We start from the raw sequence: 15,928 nt of genomic DNA on the forward strand, positions 1-15,928 counted from the left end.
AGAGAGACAGAGAGAAAGGTCTCCCTTTTTGCCATTGGTTCACCCTCCAGTGGCCGGTGCGGCCGGCGCATCGCGCTGATCCGAAGCCAGGAGCCAGGTGCTTCTCCTGGTCTCCCATGTGGGTGCAGGGCCCAAGCACTTGGGCCATCCTCCACTGCACTCCTGGGCCACAGCAGAGAGCTGGCCTGGAAGAGGGGCAACCAGGACAGAATCCGGCGCCCCAACCGGAACTAGAACCCGGTGTGCCGGCGTTGCAAGGTGGAGGATTAGCCTGTTAAGCCACGGCGCCGGCCTACCACTACATTTTAATATAGCAGATTACAGTGTACCACTGAAACCACCCTCCCTCTTTTTTTAAATACTAAGCTATCACCATAGTTCTTTGCTAGGTGAGAGGGCACCATATAAAAATTCAGAGTCATGATTGGTTGCTTCATTCTGCTGTGGTTTCCACAAAACTTTTTGAGAGTTGGCTATAGTGTTTACCCACAGAAACCTAGCTGTGAGGTGTTTTGCAGAGATTGTGATTCAGTTGTCTTCTGTAACATGGTGAAGCATCTTTCTGAAAAGTTGAAAAAAAATCAGAAGGATGTTCACAGCACTCCAGAAAGTTATTAAAATCTATCAGTTGTCTCTATGGCAACATAATTCCTAGATTAGATACCGTACTGCATGATACTCCTGGAAAATTACTAATACTTGATAATTTTATGTTAGTAAAGCAAGAGATATTAGCCCAAGTAAAACATGAGTAGGAAGACAGTAAAAATTAGGTAATGTATCTGTGGCCCTATTTTTCTAGTGGGGTGGAGAATAGATAGGTGTTAGTAACAGAATTAAAAGTCCTACTTTTACTTGCTCATTATAGAGTCAATGTCAAAATCTTAAGGCTGATAATCTAGTGGTAGATTATGAACTATTGGAGCCCTCACTCTTCTGATTTTTCTAATTTGGATGATTACAGAGTGAATTAATTGAAGGTCATGGTCCTTGTTGCCCACATCCAGAGAGATTAAACTTATTTCAGGCTTCACAGGGCCACCTACTGTACAAGTCCAATGGGTACCATTCACAGAATATACATGGAAGTGCCCTTTAGGGTTGCCACTGTGGCAGCCCACATGCAAAAATGTGAATATATGTCAATCAGAAATAAAATCCATGGTCAACATGTATTTTGTCACCTTTTTTTAGTCTAAAGAAAGTTCTGAACAGAATATCAACCAAGATTACATCACAAAAACTTTAAATGTATTTACAGAGTGAATAAGTTACATAGATAAACTTTGACTATGTTTTGGATGTGTAACAGGTTCACATGCACACATCTAACACTTCTTGACAGCATTAAGTTTAAGGAGAAAACTTAAGAATGGCCCTTTACATAAATTACAAATAAAATATGACATTATTAAGAAACAAAGTGACAACTCATATTTTATCTTTAGGATTCTACTTCTGACTATCCAAATGGATATTAAAATATGCATGCGTGACAGGTGAAAAGACTTAGAAATTATAATTGATTAATTTTTCTCTACAAAATGGTAAAGTTAATTAAAATTAACACTCATCCTTCTGTAGTATAAATATGCTCATAAAAGCAACCTTCTAGTAAAAAGCAGCCAAGATCCTTAAAAAGAGTCTTTCTGGATCATTTTTGGTGCAAAGAGATCCAGGGCCTTCAGAAACAGTAGCCTAGCAACATAAGAAAAGGTACTTCATAGCAGCTCCATTTAGATACAGTAATTGTATTCAAATAACAGTGTACATTAAATTGTAGTTCATTTACAGTTCCCTTTTCAAATACACAGGCTGTCAGCTTTAGACCATCTTATATGTTTTCAGTGGCCAGCTTCATTCTGCCTGCCCCTTTCTCAGTCCACTAAGAAAAGGAAAAAGAAAAAAGGAAATTAAAAAAAAAGAGGAAAGGGAAAAAACAAACACTGTACAAGTTTCAGAATATAAAATTTTTTTAGTGAAGAAAACATTGCACTTTTGCCAATCTAAAATTTTTTCTAGAAAGGAAGGTATTGTTCAGTGTAGTCGGCTTTGGTATGCAATGGAAGTCACTTCTTCAGTAGTGAGTTGTATTTGCTCAGTAAAATAACACATTTGTGCCACACAGCATGATGGATGGAGTCTGTCCCAGGATGTCTTATGCTTACTTGGTTCCTGGAGTATTGCTACACGTTGGAAGTTCCGCCATCCTCTTTAGAAAAAGTCCTACAGGTAACAAGAGGGAGAACAGTCTGTCCAAGCCTTGTGAAGACTGAGAAGACACTGAATGACGTCACCCCAGCATGGCAGCACCGCCAGCTTGGAACCCAAGGGGGACGGGAGGCTCCTGTCAGAGACTAGTGCCAGAAACGCTGGAGTCTGGAAGAAAAGTAGTGAGGACTCGGTAACTCTGGGCCCTGCGAATCATGTCCCGGATCTCCATGTTCAGTTCCATCAGCTTGGTGCAGATTTCAGTCAGGCTCTGGTTAGACCCCACCAGTGCATAAGTACCCGTTTGTCCTAGAGTTTGGTGACGGAAATAAATATTCAGTAGTGTCTGGACCTCGTCATCAGAACTGCTTCCAAAGATGTCGTTGGGCCACAGACTTCTGCAGTCAAAAAAGAAGAGCATACATTAGAGACACTGTTGGTCACACAACTGGAAGGTTATGAGTCTTCATTAGCATACGTGTATTCAGGTTTTTTTGAAAAAAAAATCAAAGCTTTATTGAGATATTATAGAAGTGTTCAAACATTCTCACAGTAAGTTTTAGAATATTGGATATTATTGATTTTGGTTAAAGAATCAGAAGTAAAAAATCAGCATGGAATCTAATATTTTCAAAACATTAACCTTATTTGCTTATAGCATTCTAGGTCCAGTGAATGTGAAAACAATATAAAAATGTAGGAGGAAACACTCCAAAAGGATACATTCAAATATTCATTTAAAATTATATAGGGATATGGGAGTCAACACTGTGGTGCAGCAGGTTAAATCCCCAGTGCACAGCACTGGGATCCCATGTGGGTGCTGGTTCAAGTTCTGGCTGCTCCACTTTCAATCCAGCTCCCTGCTGATGCGCCTGGGAAAGCAGCAGCAGAGGATGGCCCAGGTCCTTGGGCCCCTGCACACATGTGGAGAACCTGGAGGAAGTCCCTGCCTCCTGGCTTAGGGTTGGCTCAGCTCTGACTGTTGTGGCCATTTGGAGGTGAACTAGAGGATGGAAGACCTCCCTCTCCCCCTCCCCCTCCCCCTCCCCCTCCCTGACTCTTTCAAATAAATAGAGTAAATCTTTTAGACAATTTATATAGTGCGTCAACATTTTAGGGATGACAAATGACCAGAACCAACCACAGTACTTTAAACATGAAAATGCTGAAGCCAAGTGTTTTTGGCATGGCAATAGTAAAGACCTGAGAAGAGGAATGTAAAATATATGGACATTCCTTCTCTGGTTAGTCCCCAACCATAGCAAACTCATGATTAGATGTGCATCTCCTGTAACTGTCTCTAAAAGAAACAGTAGAGTGACCTGCATTCCCTGATTTGCCGTAAAGCTTTGCCAAGTTCATTATTCTTCAGGCACTCCAGCATGGACTGGATGGCTGCTTCAGTGGACGTGAAGGTTGGCTCAGACCAGGCTCCCTCTATGTAGAGAGGGTCAGCAGCAATGGCTGCAGTGGCCTCCTTCAGGTTTCTCTTTAGATCACTCAGTTCCCTGGACATGTTCAGCAGCTGTTGAAGAAAAAAAATACATTGTTATTACTTTTTATTGTATTTAGACACAGGCTGTATTTTATATCACAAAAGGGAAGAACTTTATCCATAAGGGTCTGGTAAAGTCCAAGGTTAGTATCTTGGTAAATTAAAATAGGACAGCTGAGACTGTGCTACACGGTATGTTGTATGCATTGAAGAACTTTGTCTTAACAGCTGGGATGCTCTCCTTATATAACAGATGAAGTCATCATTTAAATTATTTTTAATTTAAGCAGAAAGGGCATTAATGCAGATATAAAATGCACAGGAGGACAAGCTCAAGAGTTGGGTAGACTTGGGTTCAAATGCCTACTGAAGAACAATATCTCTTCTACACCATCCTTAGGGGAATGTGTCCCAAGATCCTCAGTGAATGATAACACAGATGGTAATGTACCCCATATGATGTTTAATTGATAAATTAGGCACAGTAAGAGATGAGCAATAACCTATAATGAAATAGAACAATTGCAACAATATAATAAGGTTATTTATATATTATGGATAAGTTATTCTGGAATTTCCTATTTAATACTGGACTGTGGTTGACCAGTCACTGAACCTGGAAAGTAAAACTACAGATAATGGAGGACTATTGATTGCTGGGCTGTCATGTGTCTCCGTTTTCTCATCGGTGAGACTGAAGATACAATAACCTTAAAGGGTTAAAGATTAAATAGTGATTAGTATAATTTGCTAGGTAAGTGCACAATAAATGTAATTGTAATTGAACATGGACCCATTCTAATAATAAATTTCTCTCTGTCCTATGAGAATATACTGAAGATACAATTTCAAGTAATAGGAGGAAAAAGCTTAAAGTAATGTTAGTATTAATGCTACAGGGGTGAAAAACATTTTCCCTCAAAATTACTGGAACCAAATGACCTAGAGTAAAAAAAGTAAATCAGAAGAGAGAGCCAATGTCACTTCTAAGGACCCACAAATTACACTATGGAAGATCACTATTTTGTTGTTTGATTTCAAGAGCACTACAAATTGATAAGAACGTTTTTTTTTTTTTCCTGTTAAATGCAATTTGATATGAACCATTCCTTTGGAATGTCCTATATCCAACATTTTCACCTTTCTTCTGCATTCCTAACTTACTCAATGTACAAACTATAAAACTGAAGCCCTGAAGGATTTTCTTCACTTTAATGCTTGTTAAATACACCTGCCTGCCTCTAGAACTAGGTTTAAATGTACTGAGGTAATCTTGAAAATAAGATATTAGAGTTCCTTGTGAATATAATTTTAAGTTTGGGAGTGAATTTTTCCCTAATTATTTTAAACTTCGGTAAGTTTTAAATATGTGTGTGTATGTGTGTATATATATATATATATATATATATAAAATAAAAAAACAAGATAACACTGATATATTAAGATGGAATTAAGTTTAATTTGGTGGAAATTTTTTGAAATCCATGCATATGTTTATATATATACACACACATATATACATTTTAAAAATATACATTATTATTCTATATATATGTACATTTACACACAGTAAGTACTTAAAACTTATCTAGACTTAATTAAGAAGAACTTAATTTACTAGATTTAAAATGATTTCATACACAATACATAAATACACATATAAACACATGGTACACAACACATAGTTTACTACTCTAAGGTGTTTTTGAGTGTGTATGTATATTTGAGGTTTATAATATGATGTTATGGGATACATACAGACAGTAAAATGGTTACTGTTGTGAAGCAGATTCATGGATCTACCATCTCACATAGTTATTGTTTTGATGACAAGAGCTACTAAAATTATCTTTAGTCCTCATGAACTATATTGGATTTCTAAACTTGTACATCCTACGTATCTGCTATTTTGCATCTTTTTGATCAATGTCCCCTCATTTCCTCTCCCCCTGCCACTGGATTTCACCATCCTCAACTACGCCATCCCTCCCCACTTGTGGAATCCATTGTTTCTCATTGTTTCACGTTCTGAGTTTCAGTGCTAACACTCTTGGTCTCTCTCAATAGTCCACATATGAGTGAGCTCATATAATATTTTCTGTGTCTAGATTATTTCACTTAGTATGATGTCCTCTAGGTCCATCTATATTGTGGCAAATGGCACAATCTTTTTTCTTTCTAAAGGCTGAATAATATTCCATTGTATGAGAATACTTCACAGAATTTGTGGAAAATGCAATTAAAACAAGTTTGGGGGCCGGTGATGATGTGTAGCGGGTAAAGCCACCACCTGCAGTGCCAGCATCCCAAGAGCACCAGTTTGAGACCCAGCTGCTCCACTTCTGATCCAGTGCTCTGCTGTGGCCTGGGAAAGCAGTGGAAGATGGCCCAAGTCCTTGGGCCCTGGCACCTGCGTGGGAGCCCCGGAAGAGGCTCCTGGCTATGGATCAGCCCCACTCTGCCTGTTGCGGCCATCTGGGGAGTGAACCAGTGGATGGAGGATCTCTTTCTCTCTGCCTCTGCCTCTCTGTAATTCCACCTTTCAAAATCTTTAAAAAGTTTGTTGTGGTGGAAAAAATTTTGAAATCCATACATACATGAGTACCTTAAAAAGTTCATGTGAATGTATATTATAAAAAATTATATATGTTTTCAATTTTTTTTGCACCAAAATTTTCAATTCCATTTCCATAAATTTTTTAATTTATTTTTGAAAGAGTTAGAAAGAGATCTTCCATCCACTGGTTCATTCTCCTGCTGGGCCAGTCCAGTGCCAGGAGCTTCATCAGGGCCTCCCATGTGGATGGCAGGGGCCCAAACACTTGGGCCATGTGGTATTGGGAGCTACACTAGAAAAAGTGAAGCAGCTGGGACTTGAGCCAGCACCAAAATGGGATGCTGGCATCACAGGTGGTGCCTTTGCCCTCTACACAACAATGCCAGCCCCTCCATGGACTTTTTGAAGCATTCTTGTGTGTGTGTGTGTGTGTGTGTGTGTGACACATATACATATATAACACATTTTTCCATTAATGGACATAATTGGATTGTTTCTGTATTTTGTGAATAATGCAGGAAACAACATGGGAGTGCAGATATTTTTATAAAGTGATGATTTCATCTCCTGTCATTATATAGTCAGAAGATGGATTGCTGCCGTGTGTGACAGTGCTATTCTCCATTATTTTTAGAAATGTCCATACTGTTTTCCATAATGGCTAAATCTACATTCTAAAAACGTAGTGTTCTAGGTTTAACGCCCCCCCCCCCCTTTTTTTTTTTGCTTAGGAGTTTCATGTCTCAGGTATTACATTGAGACCTTTTATCTATTTGGATTTGATTTTGTGTGTGGTGTAAGATAAGGCTCCAGTTTTTTCCTTTGTTAAATGGAAGTCCATTTTTCTGCAGTACCACAAATTGAATGAAGTGACTTCCTTTCCCCATTGTGTTCTCTGGCCTTGTCAGGATTAGTTGACCATACATGTTTGGACTTATTTCTGGGCTCTCTTTTCTGTCCCACTGACCTATATTTTTGTTTTTATGTAAGTACTCTACTGATTTTGATTACTATAGCCTGTAATATAACTTTAAATCAGTAAATGTGATGCTTCCAACTTTGTCAGCACTGTGGCTTTTCAGAGGGGTGTGCATGTGTCTCAGTATTGCTTTGGCTATTCTTTGACATTTTTAACAGTTTGTTTTCATATCTATTTGAAGATGTCATTGGAAGTTTGATAGAGATTGCTTGTATTTTGCTTTGGGTAGCATGAGTATTTTAACAATATCAATACTTCCCATTTATGAATTTCACAGATATCTCCATTTATTTTTATCTTCTGTGATTTCTTTTTTTAAAAAATATATTTATTTGAAAGAGTTACAGAGAGGCAGAGGCAGAGAGAGAGGGCTTCCTTCTGCTGGTTTACTCTCCAAATGGCCGCAATGGCCAGAGCTGTGCTGATCCAAAGCCAGGAGCTTCTTCCAGGTCTCCCATGTCGGTATAGGGGCCCAAGGGCTTGGGTCATTGTCCACTGCTTTCCCAGGCCAAAGCAGAGAGCTGGATCGGAAGTGGAGCAGCCAGGACTCAAACTGGCTCCCATATGCGTTGCCGGCTCAGCAGGCAGTGGCTTTACCAGCTGTGCCACGGCGCTGGACCCCTCTGATTTCTTTCATCTAAATTTTTAGTGTGCAAGTATTTTACTTCTGTGGTTAAATTTATTCATAGGTACTTATTTGTGTTTGAGGCTATCATAAATGGGATTTTAAAAAATTTCCTGGTCTCTTTTTTCAGCTAGGTCATTATTGTCTACATAATACTACTGATTTTTGCATATTGATTCTGTATTCTATAACCTTACTGGATTAATTTATTAGTTCTGTTTGTGAAACTTTGAGGTTTTTCTTCCTACAGGATAATGTCATTTGCAAATAGAGGTAATTTTACTTCCTTTCCAATCTGAATACCTTTTATTTCTTTTTCTTGTCTGCTTGCTGGTACTTCTCGTACTATGTTGAACAGAAATGGGGAGAATGGGTATTACTGCTTCGAATCAGACCTTATCAGCACAGTCTCTGTTCCCCATAAATTACATCAGTAGTGAGATTTTTCATAAATGGTTTTTATTATGTTGAGGAATTTTCATTCTGTATTTAAAATATTCTTTAATCAAGAAAGAATATTAAACTTTTCAGATGTTTTCTCTGTGTCAGTTGAGGTGATTCTGTGGCTTTCTTTAATTTTGTTGAGGTTATATATCATATTATTCTATATACGTTCAACCAGCCTTGCTACCAGGGATACATTCCACTTGGTCATGATGTGTAATCTGATGAATGTGCTGTGTTCTGTTTGATATTTTATGGAGAGTTTCTTCAGTAATGCTCATCAGAGAGATAGTTTTGTTTCAGTGTATTTGTCTGGCTTAAGCAACAATGTTAATTATCTTGGTCTTGTATAAAGCATTTGGAAGTATTACCTCTAGCTCTGTTTTTGAAGTTTAAGAAGTTTTGATAATAATAATTATTATGTTTGGTAGAATTCTGCCATGAAGCTATTGAGTCCTGGATTTTCTTTGTTGTAAAGTTTTTAATTATTTCTTAAATCTTTATTTCTGTTATTGGTCTGTTCAATCTTTCTATTTCTGATTTAATTTTACTAGGTGATATTTTTCTAGGAATATTTCTATTATCTCCAGGTTATTTGATTTGTTGGTATATAATTGTTCATAATAATTCCTCATGATCTTTTTTACTTGAGGCATCTGTTTCAGTTTTGGTTTTGGGTTTTTATCTACCTAGGGATTCATTGATTTTCTTTTTTTTTCAAAGAACCAACTCAGTTTTATTGTTTCCCTCCTCACAGTTTTTCTGTTATCTATTTCTGTTCTAATCTTTATTTTAATTTCCCCCTTTCTGCTAAATTTGGTTTCAGCTTTTTTTTTTTTTTCTCTCCAGCTCCTTGAGGCATAATGGTATTCTTCCTACTTAGGATTGTTCTTCTTTTATAGTGTAGATATTTATTGGTATAAACTATCTTTTTGTACTGGCTTTTGCTGCATCTCTTTTTTTAATTTTTTAACTTTTATTTAATGAATATAAATTTCCAATGTACAGCTTATGGATTACAATGGCTTCCCCCTTCCATAACTTCCCTCCCACCCGCAACCCTCCCCTCTCCCACTCCCTCTCCCCTTCCATTCACATCAAGATTAATTTTCAATTCTCTTTATATACAGAAGATCAATTTAGTATATATTAAGTAAAGATTTCAACAGTTTGCACCCACATAGAAACATAAAGTGGAACATACTGTTTGAGTACTAGTTATAGCATTAAATCACAATGTACAGCACATTAAGGACAGAGATCCCACGAGAGGAGCAAGTGCATAGTGACTCCTGTTGTTGACCCAACAAATTGACGCTCTAGTTTATGGCGCCAGTAACCACCCTAGGCTGTCGTCATGAGTTGCCAAGGCTATGGAAGCCTTCCAAGTTCGCCGACTCTGATCATATTTAGACAAGGTCATAAAAGACAGGGTGAGGATAGTAACCAATGATCTTAAGAGTGGCATTAACCAGGTCTGAACAATTATACAGCATTAAGTGGGGAAGAGGACCATCAGTACACACAGATTGGGAGTAGAGCCATTGGTGGTAGAGGTTATGATTACGAAGGAATGAGGCCCAAGTGCACTAGACAGGGTCTAGAACAAAGGACAGAGTCATTATTAGAGGAGCTAAGAAAGGTGCTGTCTAAGCTACAATTAAGTTTTCTGATTGAGAGGCAAATAGAACCTGACAGAAGGGGCTTGATAATAATCTGTTGGGCTTTAGGCCTTGTAAGTTAAGAGGCCCAGACCTATCTATCTCTTCACATGGGGTACATCCTAAGGGAGGTGTGAACCTCCTAGGGGAAGGCACTCTGTTGACTTTCATTACTTGGCTGGCCTGGGAGGAGAGCTGGCCAGGTAAAGGCAGGTGGCATCTCTAACAAGAAATTTACAGTTCTGCCTGCAATGTTGCTGACCCTACTTGGCTGTCCCCTCTTGCTGCATCTCATAGGTTTTTTCCCCCAAAGAAACGATTTATTTAATGAGTATAAATTTCATAAGTACAACTTTAGAAATATAGTGATTCTTCCTATCATACATGCCCTCCTACCCTCACTCCCACCCCATTTTCTCCCTCCTTTCCAATTCCCAGTCCCATTCTCCATTAAGACAAAAAACCAAAACCAAACAAAAAAACCCTGTTCCTCAACAGTCAGGATAAGGACTATTCAAGTCGTTGCTTCTCAAAGTGTCAATTTTACTTCTACAGGTTGCCTTTTACGTGCTCTATTGTTATCACAGATTAGGGAGAACATGTGATATTTGTCCCTTTGGGACTGGCTTATTTCACCAAGTATGACATTTTCCAGATTCATTCATTTTGTTACATATGACTGGATTACATTTTTATTTTTACCGCTGTGTAGTATTCCATAGAGTATATATCCCATAATTTCTTTATCCAGTCTTCAGTTGATGGCATTTGGGTAGATTCCATGTCTTAGTTACTGTGAATTGAGCTGCAGTAAACATAGGGGTGAAGATAACTCTTATTTGCTGATTTCATTTCCCTTGAGTAAATTCCCAGGAGTGGGATGGCTGGATCATATGGTAGGTCTTTATTGAGACATCTGGGGTATCTCCAAACTGATTTCCATAGTGGTTTTACCAGTTTACACTCCCACCACCAGTGGATTAGAGTACCTTTTCCCCCACATCTTCTCCAGCATTTGTTGTTTGTTGATTTCATCATGAGAGCCATTCTAACTGGAGTGAGGTGAAACCTCATTGTGGTTTTGATTGCATTTCCCTGACAGCTAGTGATCCTGAGCATTTTTTCATGTGTCTGTTGGCCATTTGGATTTCCTTTTTTGAAAAACATCTTTTTAAGTCCTTGGCCCATTTCTTAACTGGGTTGTTTGTTTGGCTGTTGTGGAGTTTCCTGATCTCTTTATATATTGCGGTTATTATTCCTTTAACAGTTGCATTATTTGCAAAAAAATTTCTTCCATTCTTTTGGTTGCCTCTTCACTTTGCTGAGTATTTCTTTTGCAGTATAGAAGTTTCTCAATTTGATTTAATCCTATCTGTTGATTTTGGCTTTGATTGCCTGTGCCTCTGGGGTCTTTTCTAAGAACTCTTTGATTGTGCCAGAGTCCTGCAGTGTTTCCCCAATGTTCTCTAGTAATTTGATGGTATCAGGTCTTGAATTTAGGTCTTTAATCTATTTTGATGGATTTGTGTGTAAGGTGTAAGGTAGGGGTCCTGCCTCATACTCCTGCATCTGGAAATCCAGTTTTCCCAGCACCATTTGTTGAAGAGACTGTCCTTGCTCCAGGGATTGGTTTTAGCTCCTTGATCAAATATAAGTTGGTTGTAGATGCTTGGACTGACTTCGGGCATTTCAATACTGTCCCATTGGTCTATCTGTCTGTTTTTGTACTAGTACTGTTTTTTTATAACTTGCCTATAGTATGTCTTGAAGTTTGGTATTGTAATGCCTTCGGCTTTGTTTTTGTTGTATAAGATTGGTTTAGCTATTCCAGGTTTTCTGTGTTTTCATATGAATTCAGCATTTTTTCCATATCTGAGAAAAATGTCTTTTGTATTTTGATTGGTATTACATTGAATCTGTAGATTATTTCAGAAGAATGGACATTTTGATGACATTGATACTTCCAATCCATGAACATGGAAGCTTTTTCTTTTTTTTATCTTCTATTTCTTTAATGTTTTGTAATTCTCATGGTGCAGATCTTTGACATTCTTGGTTAAATTTATTCCAAGGTATTTGATTGTTTTTGTAGCTATTGTGAATCAGATTGATCTTAGAAGTTTTTCCTCAGCTGTGGCATTGTCTGTATATACAAAGGCTGTTGATTTTTGTGTATTGATTTTTATATCCTGCTATTTTACCAAACTCTTCCATGACTTCCAATAGTCTCCTGGTGGAGTCTTTTGGATCCCCTATATATAGAATCATGTCATCTGCAAATAGGGATTGTTTGACTTCCTCCTTCCCAATTTGAATCCCTTTAATTTATTTTTTTCTTGTCTAATGCCTCTGGCTAAAATCCAGGACTATACTGAATAGCATTGCCAAGAGTGAGCATCCTTGTCTGGTTCCAGATCTCAGGGGGAATGCTTCTAGCTTTTCCCCATTCAATAGGATGCTGGCTGTGGGTTTGACATAAATGCCTTGATTATGTTGATTGAGTAATGTTCCTTTTTTTTTTTTTGACAGGCAGAGTGGATAGTGAGAGAGAGAGAGAAAGGTCTTCCTTTGCTGTTGGTTCACCCTCTAATGGCTGCTGCGGCCGGCGCATCTCGCTGATCCGAAGCCAGGAGCCAGGTGCTTCTCCTGGTCTCCCATGCGGGTGCAGGGCCCAAGGACTTGGGCCATCCTCTACTGCCTTCCCGGGCCATAGCAGAGAGCTGGCCTGGAAGAGGGGCAACCGGGATAGAATCCGGTGCCCCAACCGGGACTAGAACCCGGTGTGCCAGCGACACAAGGCAGAGGATTAGCCTGTTAAGCCACGGCGCCGGCCAATGTTCCTTCTATACCCAGTTTGTAAGAGTTTTCATCATGAAATGGTGTTGTATTTTATCAAATGCATTCTCTTCATCTATTGAGGTAATCATATGATTTTTGTTCTTCAGTTTGCTGATGTGATGTATCACGTTGATTGAAACGTCCTTGCATACCAGGGATAACTTCCACTTGCTTTGGGTGAATGATCTTTTTGATATGTTGTTGGACTTGATTGGCCAGAATTTTGTTGAAAATTTTTGCATCTATGTTCACCAGGGAAATTGGTCTGTACTTCTCTTTCTCTGTTGTATCTTTTTCAGGTTTAGGAATTAAGGTGATGCTGGCGTCCTAGAAAGAATTTGGATGGATTCCCTTCCTTTCAATTTTTTTGATAACTTGAAAAGAACTGGAGTTCTTTAAATGTCTGGTAGAATTCAGCAGTGAAGCCATCTGGTCCTGGGCTTTTTGTTGTTGTTGTGAGGGTCTTTATTACTGATTTAACTTTCATTTTGGTAATAGGTCTGTGTAGGTTTTCTTTGTCTTCATGACTCAATTTAGGTAGTTTTTATTATTATTTATTTATTTATTTATTTGACAGGCAGAGTGGACAGTGAGAGAGAGAGAGAGAGAGAGAGAAAGGTCTTCCTTTTGCCATTGGTTCACCCTCTAATGGCCGCCGCGGCCGGTGCACTGCATCCGGTGCATTGCATTGATCCGAAGCCAGGTGCCTCCTGGAAGAGGGGCAACCGGGACAGAATCCGGCGCCCCGACCGGGACTAGCTCCTGGTCTCCCATGTGGGTGCAGGGCCCAAGGACTTGGGCCATCCTCCTCTGCCCTCCCGGGCCACAGCAGAGAACTTGCCTGGAAGAGGGGCAACCAGGACAGAATCCAGTGCCCGGACCGGGATTAGAACCCAGTGTGCTGGTGCCGCAGGTGTAGGATTAGCCTATTGAGCTGTGGTGCCGGCCAATTTAGATAGTTTTTATGTGTCCAGGAATCTATCCATTTCTTCTTGGTTTCCCAGTTTGTTGGCACACAGCTCTTTGTAATAATTTCTGATGATTCTTTTTATGTCTCTGGTGTCTGTTGTTTGGTTTCCTTTTTCATCTCTAATTTTATTGATTTTGGTCTTCTCTCTCCTTTCTTTGCTTAGTTGGGACAATTGTGTGTCAATTTTCTTTATTTTTTTTTCAAAAACCAGTTCGTTTTGCTGATGTTTTGTAATTTTTTGGTTTCAATTTTATTGATTTCTTTTCTAATTTTAATTATCTTTTCCTACTAGTTTTGGGTTTAGTTTGCTGCTGTTTTTCCAGATCCTTGAGATGCATTGGTAGCTCATTTATTTTGTGCCTTTGCAACTTCTTGATGTAGGCACCAACTGCTATAAACTTTGCTGTTAACACTGGTTTTCTGTATCCTATAAGTTTTGATATCTTGTGTTGTCATCTTCATTTATTTCCAGAAATTTTTTGATTTCTCCTATGACCCATTGTTCATTCAGGAGCATGTTGTTCAGTGTCCATATGTTTGCATGTGTTCTAGAGACTCCTGAGTTGTTGATATCTGGCTACATTCCATTGTGGTAAAAGAGGATACATGGTATGATTTTGTTTTTTTTTTTTTTAATTTGCTGAGACTTGTTTTATGGTCTACCATATGGTTAATCCTACAGAAGGTTCCATGCACAGGTGAGAAGAATGTGTATTCTGCAACTGTAGGATGATAAGTTTTGTAGATATCTGTTAGGTCCATTTGTTCTATAGTGTTGATTAAGTCTGCTGATTCCTTGGTGATTTTCTGTCTAGTTGATGTGTCCATCCTGGAAGAGGGTAATGAAGTCCCCCATTACTATTGTATTGGAGTCTATGTCTCCCTTTAAATTCCTTAATATTTCTTTTAAATAGCCATGTGCCATGTGATTAGGTGCATATTCATTTATAATAGTGACATCTTCCTGTTGAATTGATCCCTTAATCATAACATAGTGTCCTTCTTTAACACAAAAACTGTTAAAAGAGACAAAGTCTATTTTGTCTGATATTAGGATGGCTACACCAGCTCTTTTTGGTTTCCGTTAGCATGGAATATTTTTTCATTCTCTTTCAGTCTGTGTGCATCCTTGTTGGTGAGATGTATTTCATATAGGCAGCAAATAGCTGTTTTTTTTTTTTTTAATCCATTCAGCAGGTCTGTGTCTTTTAACTCTAGAGTTGAGGCCATTAACATTCAAGGTGACTATTGATAAGTAATATCGTCTTGTCATTTTTTCAAAAATTTTACTTTTTTTTACTTTGAATTTCCTTTGAACTTTTACTGAGAGATTGTTTTCCTTTACCTGCTTTCATAGTTATGATCATGTTGCTGTGTTTCTCTGTGCAACACATCCTTAAGCATCTTTTATAGGGTTGGACGAGTGGTGAGAAATTCTTTCGATTTCTATTTGTCATGGAAGGTCTTTATTTCACCTTCATTCATAAATGAGAGCTTTGCAGGATATAGTATTCTGGGCTGACAGTTCTTTTCTCTTAAGACTTGGAATATATCTCGCCATTCTCTCCTAGCCTGTAGGGTTTCTGATGGGAAGTGTGCTGTGAGTCTAATTGGAGATCCTCTGAAAATAATCTGGCATTTCTCTAGTGCACATTTTAGAATTTTTTTCTTTATGTTTTACTGTGGAGAGTTTGTTTACAATGTGTCTTGGTGAAGATCTTTTCTGGTCATGTCTATTAGGAGTTCTATGTACTTCCTGTACTTGGGTGCCCCTTTCTTTCTCCAACTTGGGTTATATTTTCTGTTGTTATTTCAATAAAAAGGCCTTCAAATCCTTTCTCTCTTTCCACACTTTTAGGAACTCCTACAGTCTGTATGTTGGGTGATTTGATAGTACCCTGTAGATTCCCAACAGTGCTTTTTAGTTTTCTAATTCTTCTTGTGTTTGGTCTGTCTGTATAATTCCTATGCTTTGTCTTCTAAGTTGGATATTCTTTCTTCTGCTTCACTGATTCTGTTGTTAAGGCTCTCTATTATATCTTTTCTTTGTTCTATTGAATTCTTAATTTCCAAGATTTCATCTTGATTTCTCTTTAAGATTTCAATTTCATGGGAGAAATTTTCTTTCATGTCATGTATGAAGTT

The 15,928-nt window shown here is 38.3% G+C and overlaps 1 protein-coding gene across 2 annotated transcripts in view; it reads right to left on the minus strand.

Annotated features, from left to right (window-relative positions):
* Positions 1–1,229: 1,229 nt before the first annotated feature.
* Positions 1,230–15,928, minus strand: part of FRY (FRY microtubule binding protein) — a 512,138-nt gene continuing 497,439 nt past the window's right edge. For both annotated transcript variants that reach the window (XM_062194404.1, XM_062194403.1), the window contains 2 exons: positions 3,537–3,739; positions 1,230–2,609 (listed from right to left, as the gene is read on the minus strand). In XM_062194404.1, the coding sequence (XP_062050388.1) occupies positions 2,351–2,609; positions 3,537–3,739 (462 nt within the window). In that variant the 3' untranslated portion in view covers positions 1,230–2,350. The remainder of the gene's footprint in view (positions 2,610–3,536; positions 3,740–15,928) is intronic.

Source organism: Lepus europaeus, chromosome 6, assembly GCF_033115175.1.
Source record: "Lepus europaeus isolate LE1 chromosome 6, mLepTim1.pri, whole genome shotgun sequence".
Classification (NCBI taxonomy): Eukaryota; Metazoa; Chordata; class Mammalia; order Lagomorpha; family Leporidae; genus Lepus; species Lepus europaeus.